Genomic DNA, 15,851 nt, shown 5'->3' on the forward strand with positions numbered 1-15,851 from the left:
ATTTTATAAATGGGAAACCTTGGGCTAGAGCTTTGACTTTCCCTAGTTAAGTGTGGAGGAGAGAACTAAAACCCAGGTTTCTTGGCATTTACTACAGAAATGTCCACCCATGCTATGTGTTCACTACTCTTTTTTTTTTTTTTTTAGATTAAACTTAGGTAACAGAGTAATGCTTAAGTGCATACTTAAAATAATTTTTTTTACAAAAGTAGAAGTGGATTTTAGTAGATTAGTATTTTTCAGTAATTCGTTATATAAGATTTGGCTATGCAGCTATCAACAGAGACCATTTCTTGACTATTTATCCAAAGTCAGATTGCAGTCTAAAGCTTTTTGAGCTGTTATATAAGTGACTTTTTTTCTTCCTAATAGTTTTATCATTGTAATACCCATTTTAAAGATGAGGAACCAGTGCTTAGAGTTGTAAAATAATTATCCCAAATACCAGCTAATGAGAAAGATTCCAGCTGGGAATTAAAGCAAGATTATCCAAGTCTTTATGCTCTGTTCTTAACCATTGTGCTACATGGCACTGCTAGAGAAATTGTGGGATTTTTTTGTAGTACTGGCACAGCATACCCAGAAATCATTCATAGAAGTATATTCTATGTATGGATGTTTATATTTTCACTTTAAACTTGTTCAACAAATACATAGTGATCAACTATTGTGTGCCAACATTTGCAGTTAGGGATACAAAGATGGTTTAGACACATTCCTTACCCTTTCTCCAGGAAGGATTAAAACAGTTATTTTTGCCAGTGCTTTTGATTGAACTCTCTTTTGATGCCCCGCTGGATTTATTATGGATCTTGAATGTTAAGAGAACTCCATAGATAACCTGCTGCTTAGTGGTTCTCTCCAGTATTGGGTTGAGCCCCAGAATTCCCAGTGGGCTGTGGTCTCAGCTATGCTTGCTATGAGGCAAGTGTTTATACAGCAAGAGAGACCTCTGAAAACTAATAAAAAAGGTGCCTGTGTACTTAATCAGAATTTGCTTTAAACTTTTAGGTATACCTGCAATCTGTTTCTTAAGTTTAGGTTAAGCTGGTTAAGAATTTTACATAAAGTACAGAAAAACTGAGCAGACTTGAGAGAACAGTTCCTGTAGGGACTTTTTCTAGCAACCTACGTATTTCCAGCCAAGGGAAACTAAAAATCTTACGACAGGCAAGCTTGTAGAAGTTCTGCCTTTAGTCTAGTTTCTTTTAACATCTGAATTCTATGCTTAAACTTTCTCAGTAAATGTGACAGTTTCCTTTGTCAGATTCTGCAAACTGGCAGCTGTTGTGTTAAGTTTTATAGTTCTAACTGTCTTGTAATTTTTACTTGCATAGGTCTACCTTTAAATCTTATAACACGTTCTCGATGCGAAAGTAGGTAGTCATTACTCTGTGCCTTATGGCCAGAACTGTCCTGGCTGGCTCTAGAATTTTCTTGGGCATGTCTGAGACAGCCCTCAAGAAGCCGGAATTTGAAGACAGGTTTTGCAGCACCTCCTAACTCTTAGTTTCTACTGGGGACAAAAGTATTACTTTATTCATGTACTTAATAGTTTTGGAGTGATTATCCCAAGATGAATCAGGTATAGATTTGCTCACTGTCAAATAGTAAAGACAAGTACTTTCATGGAGTTCTAATATCATATAAATTCAACTAAACATCCTCGGTGAAAAGAATGAGGGAGACGGGTGTGGGGAGAACCCGTCAACCGTGGCAGGTGATTTCCATTCACTGAGAATGAGCAAATATTGTGAGAAGGGAGATGTGAATCTGGTTTTTGCTATGTTGGTCTCCATTCCTGTTTGTGCTTTAGTGTGAGTAGTTGGCCCCTAAGTGCAAGCCATTGATTTCAGCTAGGGCTCACCTGAAGAAAATGCTGGAGAAAAATCTTGATATTGTGGATCGGGTGTAATTCCCACCATAGTACTCTGAAGAATGCCATTTAACATAGTTGTTTAGAGACCAGTTTTAGTTTTATTGAGATCAACAACTTTGCATAGTAATGTTTGCTATATCTCTTCACTGTTTTGACTTAAAATCAGATGAAATTCTTTTCATTACGTAAAAGATTTGGATGAATGGCATATTTTTGGTTATTTACTATTAGTAGTTTTCCCTTTTTGAAGAAAAATTATTGTGTTTATTAAGAGTTTAGAATTTTCCTTTGAAGCCAGTAGATGATTTATGAACCAGTTTTACTTTTCTTTGAATTCACAAAGCAGGAATTAGCCTGGTTGCAAATTAGCAATCTCAGAATGACCACAAGTGTCAGTGTTCGCCTGCCTTATTTTTTCCCAACTTGTGCAGCAGATACTCCTATTGTTTAAGAATTTCATTTGACTTGAAAGCAGAGCTAAATTTAAGTGTCTCTTTCAGAACTAATTGTAGACACCTTTATCTATTTTAATTCATACAAACTATTAATGATCCTAAGGGAAAATGTAAGCATTTAAAATCAACAGTGATTTGGTAAATCCTTTAATAGTGTGCTTGCGTGTTCTTTGGTTTCTCAGTAGCATGACTGTTTCAGTTGAGCACAGATCAACTAGACCGTCTCAGTTGTTTGGCACACCAGGGGCTCTTGGTTAGAGCTGTGGTTCTCAGTGGGGGTGGCACTGGGGGTAATATTACTTTCTAGGAGGTGTTCTAGAAGTTTATGAGGGTGTTTTCGGTAGTTGAAACAGTTGAAGGGGATTTAGTGAGTGGGGCCAAGGAACATAGTCTGTAGTGTGTGGGACAATCTTTGAAAACAACAAAGATTAGTCCCATGTTCTGGAGGGCTTCTGAATGTCCCATTTGGATATCTGTGTGTGGGTGAAAGGCCTTCTTTATAATTAAATGAACCTAAAAGCATAATTGGAATGCCAAGTATACTTTGTAAAGTTTTAACCTGTTCTGAATTTTCCAAGTGCTGTAACTGCAGTGTACATTGAGGGAGGGTCTAGTTAATTTTGTTCTGAGCTTTGCCAGTAGTTCACCATTTGAAGAACCATGCTGCCCATGGCACTGATGCTCGTAGTAATCAAATCGCCGGTACAGTGTACCAGTCTGGACATTGGAATGGTTACATTCACTGTGATTTTATGTGTATGTGCTACTGTCTCATTACTTCCTTGTGTCTTCTGGTGTGATCAGGTCTGAGACTCACATATTGAAATGCATATTGTTATCATAAATCTCTTAAAATTTCTCCTTTGTACTTGTTAGGGTATTGATTTTCATTAAAAAAATTACATACATAGGTTGGTTATTTTATCTGTGCATTCATTCAGATTGTTGGAGGGGTCAGTGTAAAGTATTTCTTACGTAAAGCGGGGTGTGTTGAGTTTCATAGGGTTGTGCAGCCCACTAGGTCAGCATTTGAATAAGTCATCTCAGCTGCCTTACTCCGTGCTCCCCAACACACTGACAGTATTTAAGTATTTTAACACTATTAATTCATTACAGAGTATAACAGACAGTTTGTAAATACAGGTAGATGTAATATTTTGAAGCTTAAAACTCCACTAAAACTTCACAAAGAAGCATAGTTACCCACATATAAATTATTAGTATCAGAAAATGCTTCTTATTTCATTGCTTTAGTAGATAAAAGTCAAAAGTAAATAAATAGAATGTTTTTCCTAAAGGGCGTTTTAATTGTATTTTATTGAGGTTATATTGGCTTATAACACTGTAAATTTCAGGTGTACATTATCATACTTCAGTTTCTATATAGACTGCATTGTGTTCAGCGCCAACAGTCTAGTTTTTATCCATCACCATATGTACGTGCCCCTTTACCCCTTTTGCCCTCCCTGTACCCTCTTCCTCTCAGGTAACCACTAATCTGTTCTCCTTATCTGTGTGCTTGTTTATCTTCTACATGTGACTGAAATCATACGGTATTTGTCTTTCTCTGACTTATTTTGCTTAGCATAATATCCTCAAGGTCCATCCATGTTGTTGCAAATGTCAAGGTTTTCTTTTTTTATGGTGAAGTAGTATTCCATTGTGTATGTATACCACATCTTTCTTTATCCATTCATCCGTTGATGGGTGCATGGGTTGCTTCCAGGTCTTGGCTATTGTGAATAATGCTGCAGTGAACATAGGGATTTATAAATCTCTTTGAATTGTTGATTGCTTGTTCTTTGGAGAAATACCCAGTAGTGGGATAGCTGGATCATACAGTATTTCTATTTTAAAATTTTTGACAAATCTCCCTGTGTTTTCCATAGTAGCTGTACTAGTTTCCATTCCCACCAGCAGTGATGATGGTTCCCTTTTCTCCACATCCTCTCCAACTCTTGTTATTTCTTGTCTTGTTAATTATAACCATTCTGATTGTTGAGAGGTGATACCTCATTGAAGTTTTGATTTGCATGTCCCTGATAATTAGTGATGTTGAGCATCTTTGCACGTGCCATCTGTAGATCTTCTTTGGAAAAATGTCTGTTCATATCCTTTGCCCCTTTTGGTTGGATTGCTTGTTTTTTATTGTTGAGTTGTATGAGTTCTTTATATATTTTGGAAATTAGCCCCTTGTTGGATATATGATTTGCAAATATTTTCTCCCAGTTGGTGGGTTGTCTTTTGTTTTGTCGATGGTTTCCCTAAAGGGCTTTTTTAAAGAAAGCTGGGAGCATTGAGCGTGCTTGATTCTGAATTCATGTAGCTATCTTCAGAATGATTGTTTAGGTCCCATTGGAAATAGGGATATTAGTATAAAGGAAATTTGCAAAGCAGAAAAGAGGCAGGCAAAGGTTATAGGATTTAGGAAGGGGGAATGTTAGACTTTAGGATTTGAATCACCCCCCCAACTTCTTAGAGGATGCCTAAGTTATTCACTTACATTCAGATCACATTGAGCATATTATATGCAAGTTGCAAGGGCATATGAGATACATCATTAGCTTCCTTTCTTTCAAGGAATTGATAGACTTGATGGGATACCTAGATCATTTTAAAGATAGCAAAATAAGTGGAAGTCAATGTTCTATGGTTAGTATTTAAATTTTTATCCTTCATGGACAAATTGTCTAGTGCAGGTCATTGTGGGATCGTTCACCTCGCTGCTTTGATACTTTGATCTTCCCAGTTGTAGTGGGTTTGTATTACATTTCTCTCCTTTTAATTTTTCATGCATTTCTAATAGTTTTATCCTCTTTAAATAAGACGAGATCTCACAGATAATTATAGTTGCTGAGTTTTAGTGAACCAAAATTAAAAAATGAAAATTTTTATATTTGTTTGGACCCTCCACTTTTGATTATCTCCCTGATTGCTTGTTAACGTATTGAGTCTCTTTTTCATAAATATCTTCATAGTTGACTTTGAGTTTTATCTATATTTCCTTTGTAACTTTTCACAGTTAATATTTATTAATATCTCTAGAGTTTATAATGTTCCAGAACATTTCTCTTGACTGTTTCAGAGTGTGTGTGTGTGTATGTATGTGTATGTGTGTAGTTTCAAATAGTTAAGTATGTACAGGTCTTTGTTTTGTTTTAGCTTCTCCAGTCAATTTATTGAATCATATTAAATGGTAAAACATTGACTATATTCTTTCAAAGCTTACAGTATTGTTATTTCCCTTTCTACCTATTTTGCTAGTATCTATAATTCTATGATTCCCAAAACAACCAAATTAATATCTAACTCCAAACATGTATCCTTTGATAGAGCTCAGCAGCAGAATATTATGTGTTTATTCACATGGAATAAAAGAAGAGCAAATTTATATGGCTGTATCATAATCTTTGAAGAAACCCATATTGAATTATGTCTTCAAACTTAATGAGTTAATCGGACACTTCAGGTTCTATTGTAATGGCATTGTTCCTAGTGAAAAGGCATTACTCACATTAGAATAATGGGATTTCAGAGCGGAATTGGACCTTTGAGGTCATCTAAAAATCTAGTTTTCTCACTTTACAGGCAAAGTAACTAAGACCCTGAGAGGTTGTGGTTTTCTCAAAGCTCTGCTCTTACTGTGGCAGAGCCAGAACTAGAACCTAGAGCGCAAGACTTCTAAATCAAGTTTTTCGTGGTATTCATTTTTAGTCCTTGGACCCATAAGCTATGCAAAAGGGTCCTCCAGACCTTCTACCTCATCCCTGTCCCTATGCCACTCTAAAAACAGTTCTGCCAGTTTTAAATGAGAAAGGTAGTGCTTTTATTAAACCTCAGTGAGATACATAAAAGAATTGTTCATCTGCTCCAGAAGGTAAGTTATGTGATCATTTTACAGACTTTGGTATTAAATGAGATCAATGCTCATGGTTTGTTTCTCATTGCTGTCCTATGATTAAACGTTTCCTCTACGTTCACATGGAGATAATTTTTTTATCTGTAGATAAATAAATGAAAAAACCCCACCATTTTCCCAATATACAAGATTTTAAGGATTTTGTGTTCTCTCTCAGTGTCTTTTCCTCTCTTTGGATTCAAATTTTAATTGCTGTATTAGTCTGAGTTCTCCAGAAAAACAACCAATAGGATGGATGTATGGATGGATGGGTGGGTAGGTAGGTAGGTAGGTAGGTAGATTATAAGGAATTAGCACACATGGTTATGGAGTCTGAGAAGTCCCAGGATTTGCTGTCTTCTAGCTGAAGACCCGGGAGAGCTGATGGTGTTGTTCCAGTCCGAATCGGAAGCACTGAGAACCAGGAGAGCCAGTGGTGTCAAGTTCCAGTCTGAGTCTAGTCTAAAGGCAGGAGAATACCCATGTCCCACCTTGTCTACAGCCAGGCTGAGAGCGAATTCTCTTTTCTTTTTTTTTTCTTTCTTTTTTTGGAGGAAGAATAGCCCTGAGCTAACATCCACTGCCAGTCCTCCTCTTTTTGCTGAGGAAGACTGGCCCTGAGCTAACATCTGTGCCCATCTTCCTCTATTTTATATGTGAGATACCTGCCATGGCATGGCTTGATAAGCAGTGCATAGATCTGCCCCTGGGATCTGAACTGGTGAACCCCAGGCTGCCCAGGCAGAGCGTGCGAACTTAACCACTGCACCACCAACTGTGCCACTGGACCCAGCCCCTACTTTACCTTTTTGCTCTGTTCAGTCCTTCACTGGATTGGATGAGGCCTACCCACATTGGGGAGGGCAACCTGCTTTACTCAGTCTACCAATTCAAATGTTAATCTCATCCAGAAACATCCTCACAGACACATCCAGAATAACGTGTTAGCCAAATAGGCAGGCACTCCATTGCCTAGTCAAGCTGACACATAAAATTAACCATCACAGTTACCTTCATGCATCTTACATAGCTTCTGCCAGCTAGAGCAGTGTACACCCTGATTCCGTGACACATAGAACAACTGGCTTAGCGTGTTAACTGCTTTAGGATGTGTTTAGTGAATCTGTGGAGATGAGATTTTCGTGATCCCTCTATTCTTCCTTAAACGCTTGGTTTTTATTTTTGTCAAAAATTAATTTATACTTGTCTCTTTTTGTTCAATTCATTCATTTTTGAACCAGTTTAGTTTTCAGCCAAGAAAGCATTCTACAGAATGAGGAATGGAAAAGCTGGTATTTAGTTTTTAAATTAGTGAATATCATTTCTTATGTTACTCATAGCACTTGTATTCCAATTTTGTCTGTGACTATAGAGAAAATGAATGTTACATTCTCAGGTTGAAGTTTTAATTACTGTGGGTAGATTTGGGTAAGAATAGAATTTTTCTTTTTCCTTCATTGAGATTAAAATATTTACTTTAGTGTAGTCCCTTTTGGTTTCAAGTAGCAGAAGCTTACTCAAGTCGGCTTAAGCAAGTAAAGGAAATATATTATAATGGTATAGGAATATTCCTCAGAACCCAATTCTGAGAAGTATGAATTGGCCTTTAAAAGAACACAGTGAGAAATTGGAAAACTGTCAGGAATCAAGGACGCTTTTCTCTCTTTCTAGCTGATGCCACGTGATTACTTGTCGTTTTGTCTGCGTCTGCACACCAGCTCTCTGGTCTTTGTGCGCAGTCTTCCTTAAAGCCGACACCACTCCAGGTGACTGTAGCCCAGACTGCTTGGCATATCTTAGCATGGATTGCAACCTCCCAAGGAGAGGAGGTCTGAGTGGGTCTGCTTAGTTCATGTGTTTGTCCTTTGTGGGTAGTGTCCTGCTCTGATGTTGGCAGATAGGTTGTTTTCTGAGCAGCCCTCCCTCAGAGTCTGCTGCAGCTTATAATTGCACTTTGTTTATTCTTTTACAAATATTTTTTGCTTTTTAAAAAAACTTTTAAAATTGTGGTAAAATATACGTTAAATATACCATTTTAACTGTTTTTAAGTGCGTACAGTTCAGCGGTAATAAGTACATTCACAGTGCTGTGCATCCATCACTGCTGTGTATCTCCAGAACTTCTTCCTCATCCCAGACTGAAACTCTGTACCCATTAGAAAATAATTCCCCATTGCCCTCTCTCCCCAGCCCCTGGTAACTACCATTCTACTTTGTATTTTTATGAATTTGATTATTCTAGGTACCTCATGTAAGTGGAATCATACAACATTTGTCTTTTTGTGCCTAACTTATTTCGTTTAGTGTAATGTCTTCATGGTTCATCCATGTTATAGCATGTATGAGAATTTCATTCCTTTTTATTTTATTTATTTATTTATTTTTGAGGAAGATTAGCCCTGAGCTAACTGCTGCCAATCCTCTTTTCGCGGAGGAGGACTGGCCCTGAGCTAACATACGTGCCCATCTTCCTCCACTTTATACTTGGGACGCCCACGACAGCATGGATCCGAACCAGCGAACCCCGGGCCGCTGAGAAGCGGAACGTGTGCACTTAATGGCTGTACCACCGGGCCGGCCCTCATTCCTTTTTAATACTGAATGATATTCCATTGTCTGTATAAATCACATTTTGTTGCTTTTTTCCCTTCTTTTGACTGTTGTGAATAATGCTGCTGTGAACATGAGTGTACAAATGTCTAAGTCCCCGCTGTCAATTCTTTTGGGTATGCATGTACCCAGAAGCGAAATTGCAGGATCGTATACTAATTCTATGTTTAGTTTTTTGAGATACTGCCATTACTGTTTTCCACAGCATCTGCACCACTTTACATTCCCACCAGCCATGCACAAGGGTTTGAATTCCTCCACATCCTTGCCAGTACTTGTTAATTTCTATTTTTTTTTTTTGTTTATTTGATAATAGCCATCCTAATGAGTGGAAAGTGGTATCTCATTGTGGTTTTGATTTGCATTTCCCTAATGATTAGTGATGTTGAGCATATTTTCATGTGCTTATTGGCCATCTGTAGATCCGCTCCAGAGAAATGTCCACTCAAGTCCTTTGCCATTTTTGATTTGGTTGTTTTTTGATTTTTGAGTTGTAGGAGTTCTTTATATATCCAAGATATTAATCACTTTATCAGATACATGATTTGCATATATTTTCTCCAATTCTTTGGGAGAATTGCCTTCTCACTCTGTTGATAGTGTCCTTTGCTGCAGTCCAATTTATCTATTTTTTCTTTCGTTGCTTGTACTTTTTGGTGTCATGTCCACGAAATCATTGCCAATCTAATACCATGAAGCTTTTACTCTGTGTTTTTTCCTAAGCGTTTTATAGTTTTAACTTTTAAATTTAGGCTTTTGATCCATTTTGAGATAATTTTTCTATATGATATAAGATAATGGTCCACCTTCTTTCTGTTGCATGTGAATATCCAGTTTTCTCAGCCCCGTTTGTTGAAAAGACTGTCCTTTCCCCCTTGCATGGGCTTGGCACCGTTGTCAAAAATCAGTTGACCATATATGTGAGAATTTGTTTCTGGGCTCTCATTTCTGTTTCATTGGTCTATATGTCTATCTTTATGCCATACTACACTGTTTTGGTTACTGTAGCTTTGTGGTAAGTTTTGAAATCTGGAAGTTTGAGTCCCCAAAATTTGTTCCTTTGCTTTCGAGATTAGTTTGGCTGTCTGGGATCCCTTGAGATTCCATATGAATTCTAGGATGGGTTTTTCTTTCTGTAGAAACACCATTGGGATTTTTTTGGGGGGCAAGATTAGCCCTAGCTAACTCCTGCCAGTCCTCCTTGTTTTGCTGAGGAAGCCTGACCCTGAGCTAACATCCGTGCCCATCTTCCTCTACTTTATATGTGGGACACCTACCACAGCATGGCTTGCCAAGTGGTGCCATGTCCGCACCCAGGATCTCAACAGGCGAACCCCGGGCCGCTGAAGCGGAACGTGTGCACTTAACTGCTCTGCCCCCGGGCTGGCCCCACACCTTTGGGATTTTGATAGGGATTGCACTGAATCTGTAGATCGCATTGGGTGGTATTGAAATCTTAACACTATTAATTCTTCCAGTCCGTGAACTTAGATGTCTTTCCATTTATTTATGGCTTTAATTTCTTTCAGCAATATTTTACAGTTTTCAGTGTACAAGTATTTTGCTTCCTTGGTTAGATTTACTCATAAGTATTTCATTCTTTTTAATGCTATTATAAATGGAATTTTGTTAATTTCCTTTTCAGATTGCTCATTGTTAGTGTGTAGAAATGCAGCTGATTTTTGTGTGTTGATTTTGTATCCTGCAGCTTTGCTGAATTCATTCATTAGTTGTAACAGTCTTTTTGTGAAATCCTTAGGTTTTCTACATATGAATCTTGTCATCTGCAAACATAATTTTATCACTTCCTTTAAATTTGACTGCCTTTTATTTCTTTTTTCGCCAAATTGTTCTGGCTAGGACTTCAGTACTATTTTGAATAGAAGTGGTGAAAGTGGGCATCTTGTTCCTGATCTTAAGGGAAAAAGTTTCAATCTTTCATCATTGAGTATGATGTTAACTTTGAGTTTTTCATATATAGCCTTTATTATGTTGAGAAAGTTTCGTTCCATTCTTAGTTTGTTGAGTTCTTTTTTGTTTTTTAAATCATGAAAAGGTGTTGAAGTTTGTCAAATGCTTTTTCTGCATCAATTGAGATAATCATGAAGTTTCTTTCTTTTTCTTTTTGTTAATGTGATTAATTCCATTCGTTGATTTTTGTATATGTTGAACCATCCTTGCATTCCAGGAATAAATCCCAGTTAGTCCTGGTTGTACAATCTTTTTAATATGCAGCTGAATTTGGTTTGCCAGTTCTTTTCTTCTTATATAGAGAATGTTTCTTCTTGGGAAGAAGATGGTTTAACAGTTATTAGTCTCTATTTTGGGCACTGATCTGAATACACATACACATATATACATACATACATACATGTTTACAGACAAATACACATATGTGCACATTACAAATAACTAGGTTATGTTTATAATTATAACTTTTAAACTTTCATTCATTCATTCAGTGGCATCCTCTGTGAGATTGCAAACCTCATGAGAGCAGGGACCACCTTGCTCTTGTTTATAATGCTGCATTCAAATTCTTGTTTGGCACTCTGCTCTTGATGAATGTATGTGGAATGAATGAATGAATGTTGTTTAATTCTCTGAGTAATCTCTTCTGATGTTTTTACCATCTTCATTTAACAGATTAAAATAGTTTAACCAGTGTAACAGTGGTGAATCAGTAATGCTAAGGCAAGTGAATTTGTTTTAATTAATTAGTTAATGTGTATTTATTAAGCATCTACCATGCACCTGGCTCCCTATAACTGGCATTGGAGGTGTAATAGACAGTCCTTGACTTCAAGTAGTAGCTTACAGTCTGGTTGGGAGAAGTGGACAAGTAAATAGAGAATTATATAGCATAGTGAGGGATTTCATAGAGGTATCAAATCTATATATTTTATAGATATACTTTATTTTAGAAATGAGTTAACTATTTTCTGTGTTGAAAAACATTGTACACATATACCTCCAGGTTATGACAAGTCTAAAAATATTAATTGTGCTTACAATCTGTGTTGAAGTGTTTTGCTCCAGAAATCTTTTGTGTTTTTCAGCCTCACTGTGATTTGTCTACAGAGTTAACAGTTTCCTGTTAGTTTTTCCGAAGTACTTTCTTTTTAGAGACTCACTCTCAGTGTACTTGAAAATTCAGATACTTTAAAAAAAAAAAAAAAATCCTAGTATCTGAGAATTCTAAATATCAAATCCAGATTTCATGGGAATAAGTTACTTTTTAAAAAGGCGCAAACATGCAAGGGTGCAGTTAGTATTTATTTAATTTTTAGAACATATGTTACTTTTGCTCTCATAAATACAGTAGTCAAAAATGTAGATTATAAACTCCTAGAGTCTGCATGTATATTCTGTATGTTTTCTTCATTAAGAACTTGCAGTATTTTACTGTTTCATATAAACAGCATTTTTCAATATTAACTAAATATGGTATATTCTTTTTCATACTGACACTTGTAATAAATGCTTATTCTTATGATATCATATATTATGGTATTATTTCCTACTTAAGTAGCAAATACCAGTATTCTCTCTCCCAGTACCAGATGATTTTAGATTGTCTCATTTGCCAAAATAACGCAAGTAAGGAATGTAAACAGCAAGCCTTGTTTTGACTAGTTATGTTTTGCAAATGTGATTCTGTCGCTAGTTCCCCCTTCCATTTTTATTAGTTGTTTCTTTTCCAGAATGCCTCAAGTTTTGGTGAAATTGTAATGGTTCTGGCTTTTCAAGAGAAAGCAGGGTTTCCTCTCCAATTAGCACCCCTTGTCAGCTCTTTTAGTTATTTTTGTGCTGGTACCTTTCTTTTCCCAGCTGGGTAATATTTTTTCCCCCAATCCAAATATCTTTAAAAAAAAGGAGAACTCTCAGTTTATTCCATATTACTGCCAATTATTATTCCTGTTTCTTAATATATGCCAGATGTTCTGCTGTGTAGCCTTTGAAAAACTACTTCACCTCTATCTTAGAGTAAAGGGTGAGGGGATTGGATTCTGTGATTTCTGAGGTCCTTTATGCAATGACTTCAACAATTTTATTTCAAAACAATGCAGATCAGAGTAGAATGAGCTTTTAGCTCTTAGTGTTGGCTAGAGAGTCCTGGAAATGGACGTGAACTAATGACATGATTGGCAAAGACTTTCCCATTTTTCTTTCAGTAGCTCATAGTCTACTGTTGCATCATAGCTGTGTAGCTTTTTGTGTATGTGTGTGTGCATGTGCATGCTTGTGTTTATTTGTGTGTATTTACTAACTCCAAAATTAAAGTTATATGAGTGACCTTTGCAACTCAAAACTTTCAAGAAACCCGAGAAGATAAAATTACTCTTTCAGTTGCAACTAACAGAAATTCTTCAACTAATTGAGACAGACAAATGTTGGGAGGACGAGTGGTGAGATGAGGGGCTTTAATGGCTCACATAATCAGAAAGGGTTAGGCAGGGAACAGGCCCTGCAGGCTATTAGAACTAGATTGTAGGTGTTCTGAGGGATGTTGTCTTCCACCTCTTTTCTTGCATGCCAGCTTCATTCTGTCCTTCTGCACATGAGTTTTCTCCATCAGTCAAGAGACATGATCATCTGTAATTATAGGCTTAACTCCTTGTTGCCCTGTGGCTAGAGGTCTCACTAGCTAGTTCCAATTCACCAAACAAATCCCAGAGAAGAGCTCTTGACTGACCTAGCCTAGGACATATGCCTTCCCGAGTGACCAGGGGCTAGGGCTTATTGCCAAAAGGAATGATTTGGAGCAGGAAAAGATTGCTTACTTGGTAAACAGAGAATGCCTGTTATTGGTATTTAAAGGATTCTAGTTTTGAGTTTATTTAAAAGTAGAAAAAATACTTAAGCATTATTATTTGTAATGGAAAAGAGTTTTTTTATATTACTTATCTGCTTGCACCTTTTGCTGACAAAAGGTTGCTTTTAAGAGCCATACTCTTTATTCTTATAGTGTAGGCATATTTTAGTAGTCAGCTGAATCAGTTTTGGTTTGGATGATTTTCTTACTATGCATACAGTGCTGTATTCTAGTGATTTTGAACTTAGTTAACTCTATTCAAATGAAGAGGGCTTTGATTTGGGTCTAGCCAACCTTATAGTCAAATGGAGACAGAAGGATGTCTGCATATCTATGTGCTCACTGTTTTCCTTCCTGTCTTATTTCCTTTATTTTTTTCTCTCTTTCTCTGTGTATTTAAACCACACCCCATGAATCAGTATTTGCATGTAAGAATTTGTAAGTAATATGGTTAAAGTTTACTCTTGTTATTTTAATATGTAATGTCTAGTTGATTTTGTGCAGAAACATGGGATAGCTAAAATTTGTTTAACTGATTTCTATTTAATGATTACCCCTTGGCTTCTTACTTTTAAAAATCTAGACTCAGTTCAGCACAGCAAACATTTGTTGAGTGTCTAGTATGTTCTAGGTACTAGATTTACAAAGAAGTATAAAAGCAGTTATGTCTCCTAACGTGAACTTAGAGAAAAAAATAAACAGAAAATTTCAGCACGTTATAATGAAGTTAAACGTGTAATATGCTCTCCACCTTAATAAGAGCTCACCTTTTTTACATTTAAAATTTTACTTAAATATAATTTACTTGTAGAAAAATGACCATATCATAACTAAGCTTGACAAATGTTCACAAACTTAACACATCAATGAAACCAGCACCCAGAGTGACTCAATTTTAAATACACCAATATATAACTAAATGCATAATAGTGAAAGTAGTGGAAAAGGATTTTCTGCTGTCCTCAGGTGCTTTTTTTTTGTTTGTTTTTTTCTTTTGCTTCAAAGAGTATTTGCTAGTTGCTGCTTCTGCTATTGTGTCTTCCGATAAAGAATGATTTCTTTGGTATTTTAGCTGAATGCTAGCAATACCACTGTATTCAAAGTGAAAAATGCATTCTCTCTGTCAGTACTAATTTTCATAGTCATTTATTAAAAAAAAAGATGCTGTGGGATAGTCTACCATTCCAAATGGCTTAACCATGTAAAGTATCAAATTTTGAGGAGAGTATAATGTGATTAAAATTAACATTATTTAGCAGGATTTCTTTAGAAATATTTCTGTGATTCTAACATTGATTTTTATTATTGTGGATTTCTGTAACTTCCTGATATTTGTCAGATTTCCTTCAGTTGTGTACTAGCGTAAAATCTCCATGAATTACTGTTTTCCAATTTACATTTTTAGTTTTCTATAAAGGAGCATATTTTAATGAAAAATTTAGGGTGAGTATAATCGAAACTATTGCACTAAAGATAGACAGTTTTTTAAGTATCTTGAGCATTTCAGAGGCATCTCTTCCTGAGTATCTAATTGATATACCTCAACATTTAGCGTTTTTCCTTGTTGAGATTTGTTACTCAGTTTTTAAGATATTTTCAACCACTCTTAAATGTGTGATTATTTTCCCTGAATATTTTAAAGACATTTAATTTGAAATGTTTGTGGGATTTTTATCCACTCTGAAGTAACAGTGTTTACATCTTTCTAATGTGAGGTTATGTGTTATTTATTCATTTTGAGTCTGTGTAAGGGAAAAAGCTTGGCTTGATTTTAAAACCAGTAGTGACACTTCTGAGAATATTAGAATTGTCAGCAATTAAGCAAATCATTGAATATTTGAAAAATATTACCTTTTTACAATAACTGCTCTATGGTAACAATTTAAATTTATTTTCCACTATAGAGTCCTATTATTACCTCATGATGAATAGCATAAAAGATAAGTAGTGTTTTTCTTAAAAACTCTTAGGATGATAGTGTGTTAGTGGAGTGATTGAATGAGAGATAGAGAGATATGGAATTTCTTTGCCCTAATTAAATGAAAGTGTTTAACTATTATATAAAGGAACTTTGACATCATATATCAATTTTTGTTCTTTTAAAGGAAGGAGCATCGGCCCGTAAGACTCAGACTCCTGCGGCACAGCCAGTAGCGAGACCAGGTAAAAATAAAAAACTTTGGTTTTTGGTTT

At 36.1% G+C, this 15,851-nt stretch overlaps 1 protein-coding gene across 3 annotated transcripts in view; it reads left to right on the forward strand.

Annotated features, from left to right (window-relative positions):
- CDC73 (cell division cycle 73) overlaps positions 1–15,851 on the forward strand; it is a 215,646-nt gene that overhangs the window by 70,725 nt on the left and 129,070 nt on the right. For all 3 annotated transcript variants that reach the window (XR_011434179.1, XM_023632511.2, XM_023632512.2), the window contains exon 11: positions 15,764–15,821. Coding sequence is in view for 2 of the 3 variants with exons in the window: in XM_023632511.2 (XP_023488279.1) it covers positions 15,764–15,821 (58 nt within the window). In the remaining variant the exon portion in view is untranslated. The remainder of the gene's footprint in view (positions 1–15,763; positions 15,822–15,851) is intronic.

This window comes from Equus caballus, chromosome 30 (genome assembly GCF_041296265.1).
Source record: "Equus caballus isolate H_3958 breed thoroughbred chromosome 30, TB-T2T, whole genome shotgun sequence".
In the NCBI taxonomy this organism is placed as follows: Eukaryota; Metazoa; Chordata; class Mammalia; order Perissodactyla; family Equidae; genus Equus; species Equus caballus.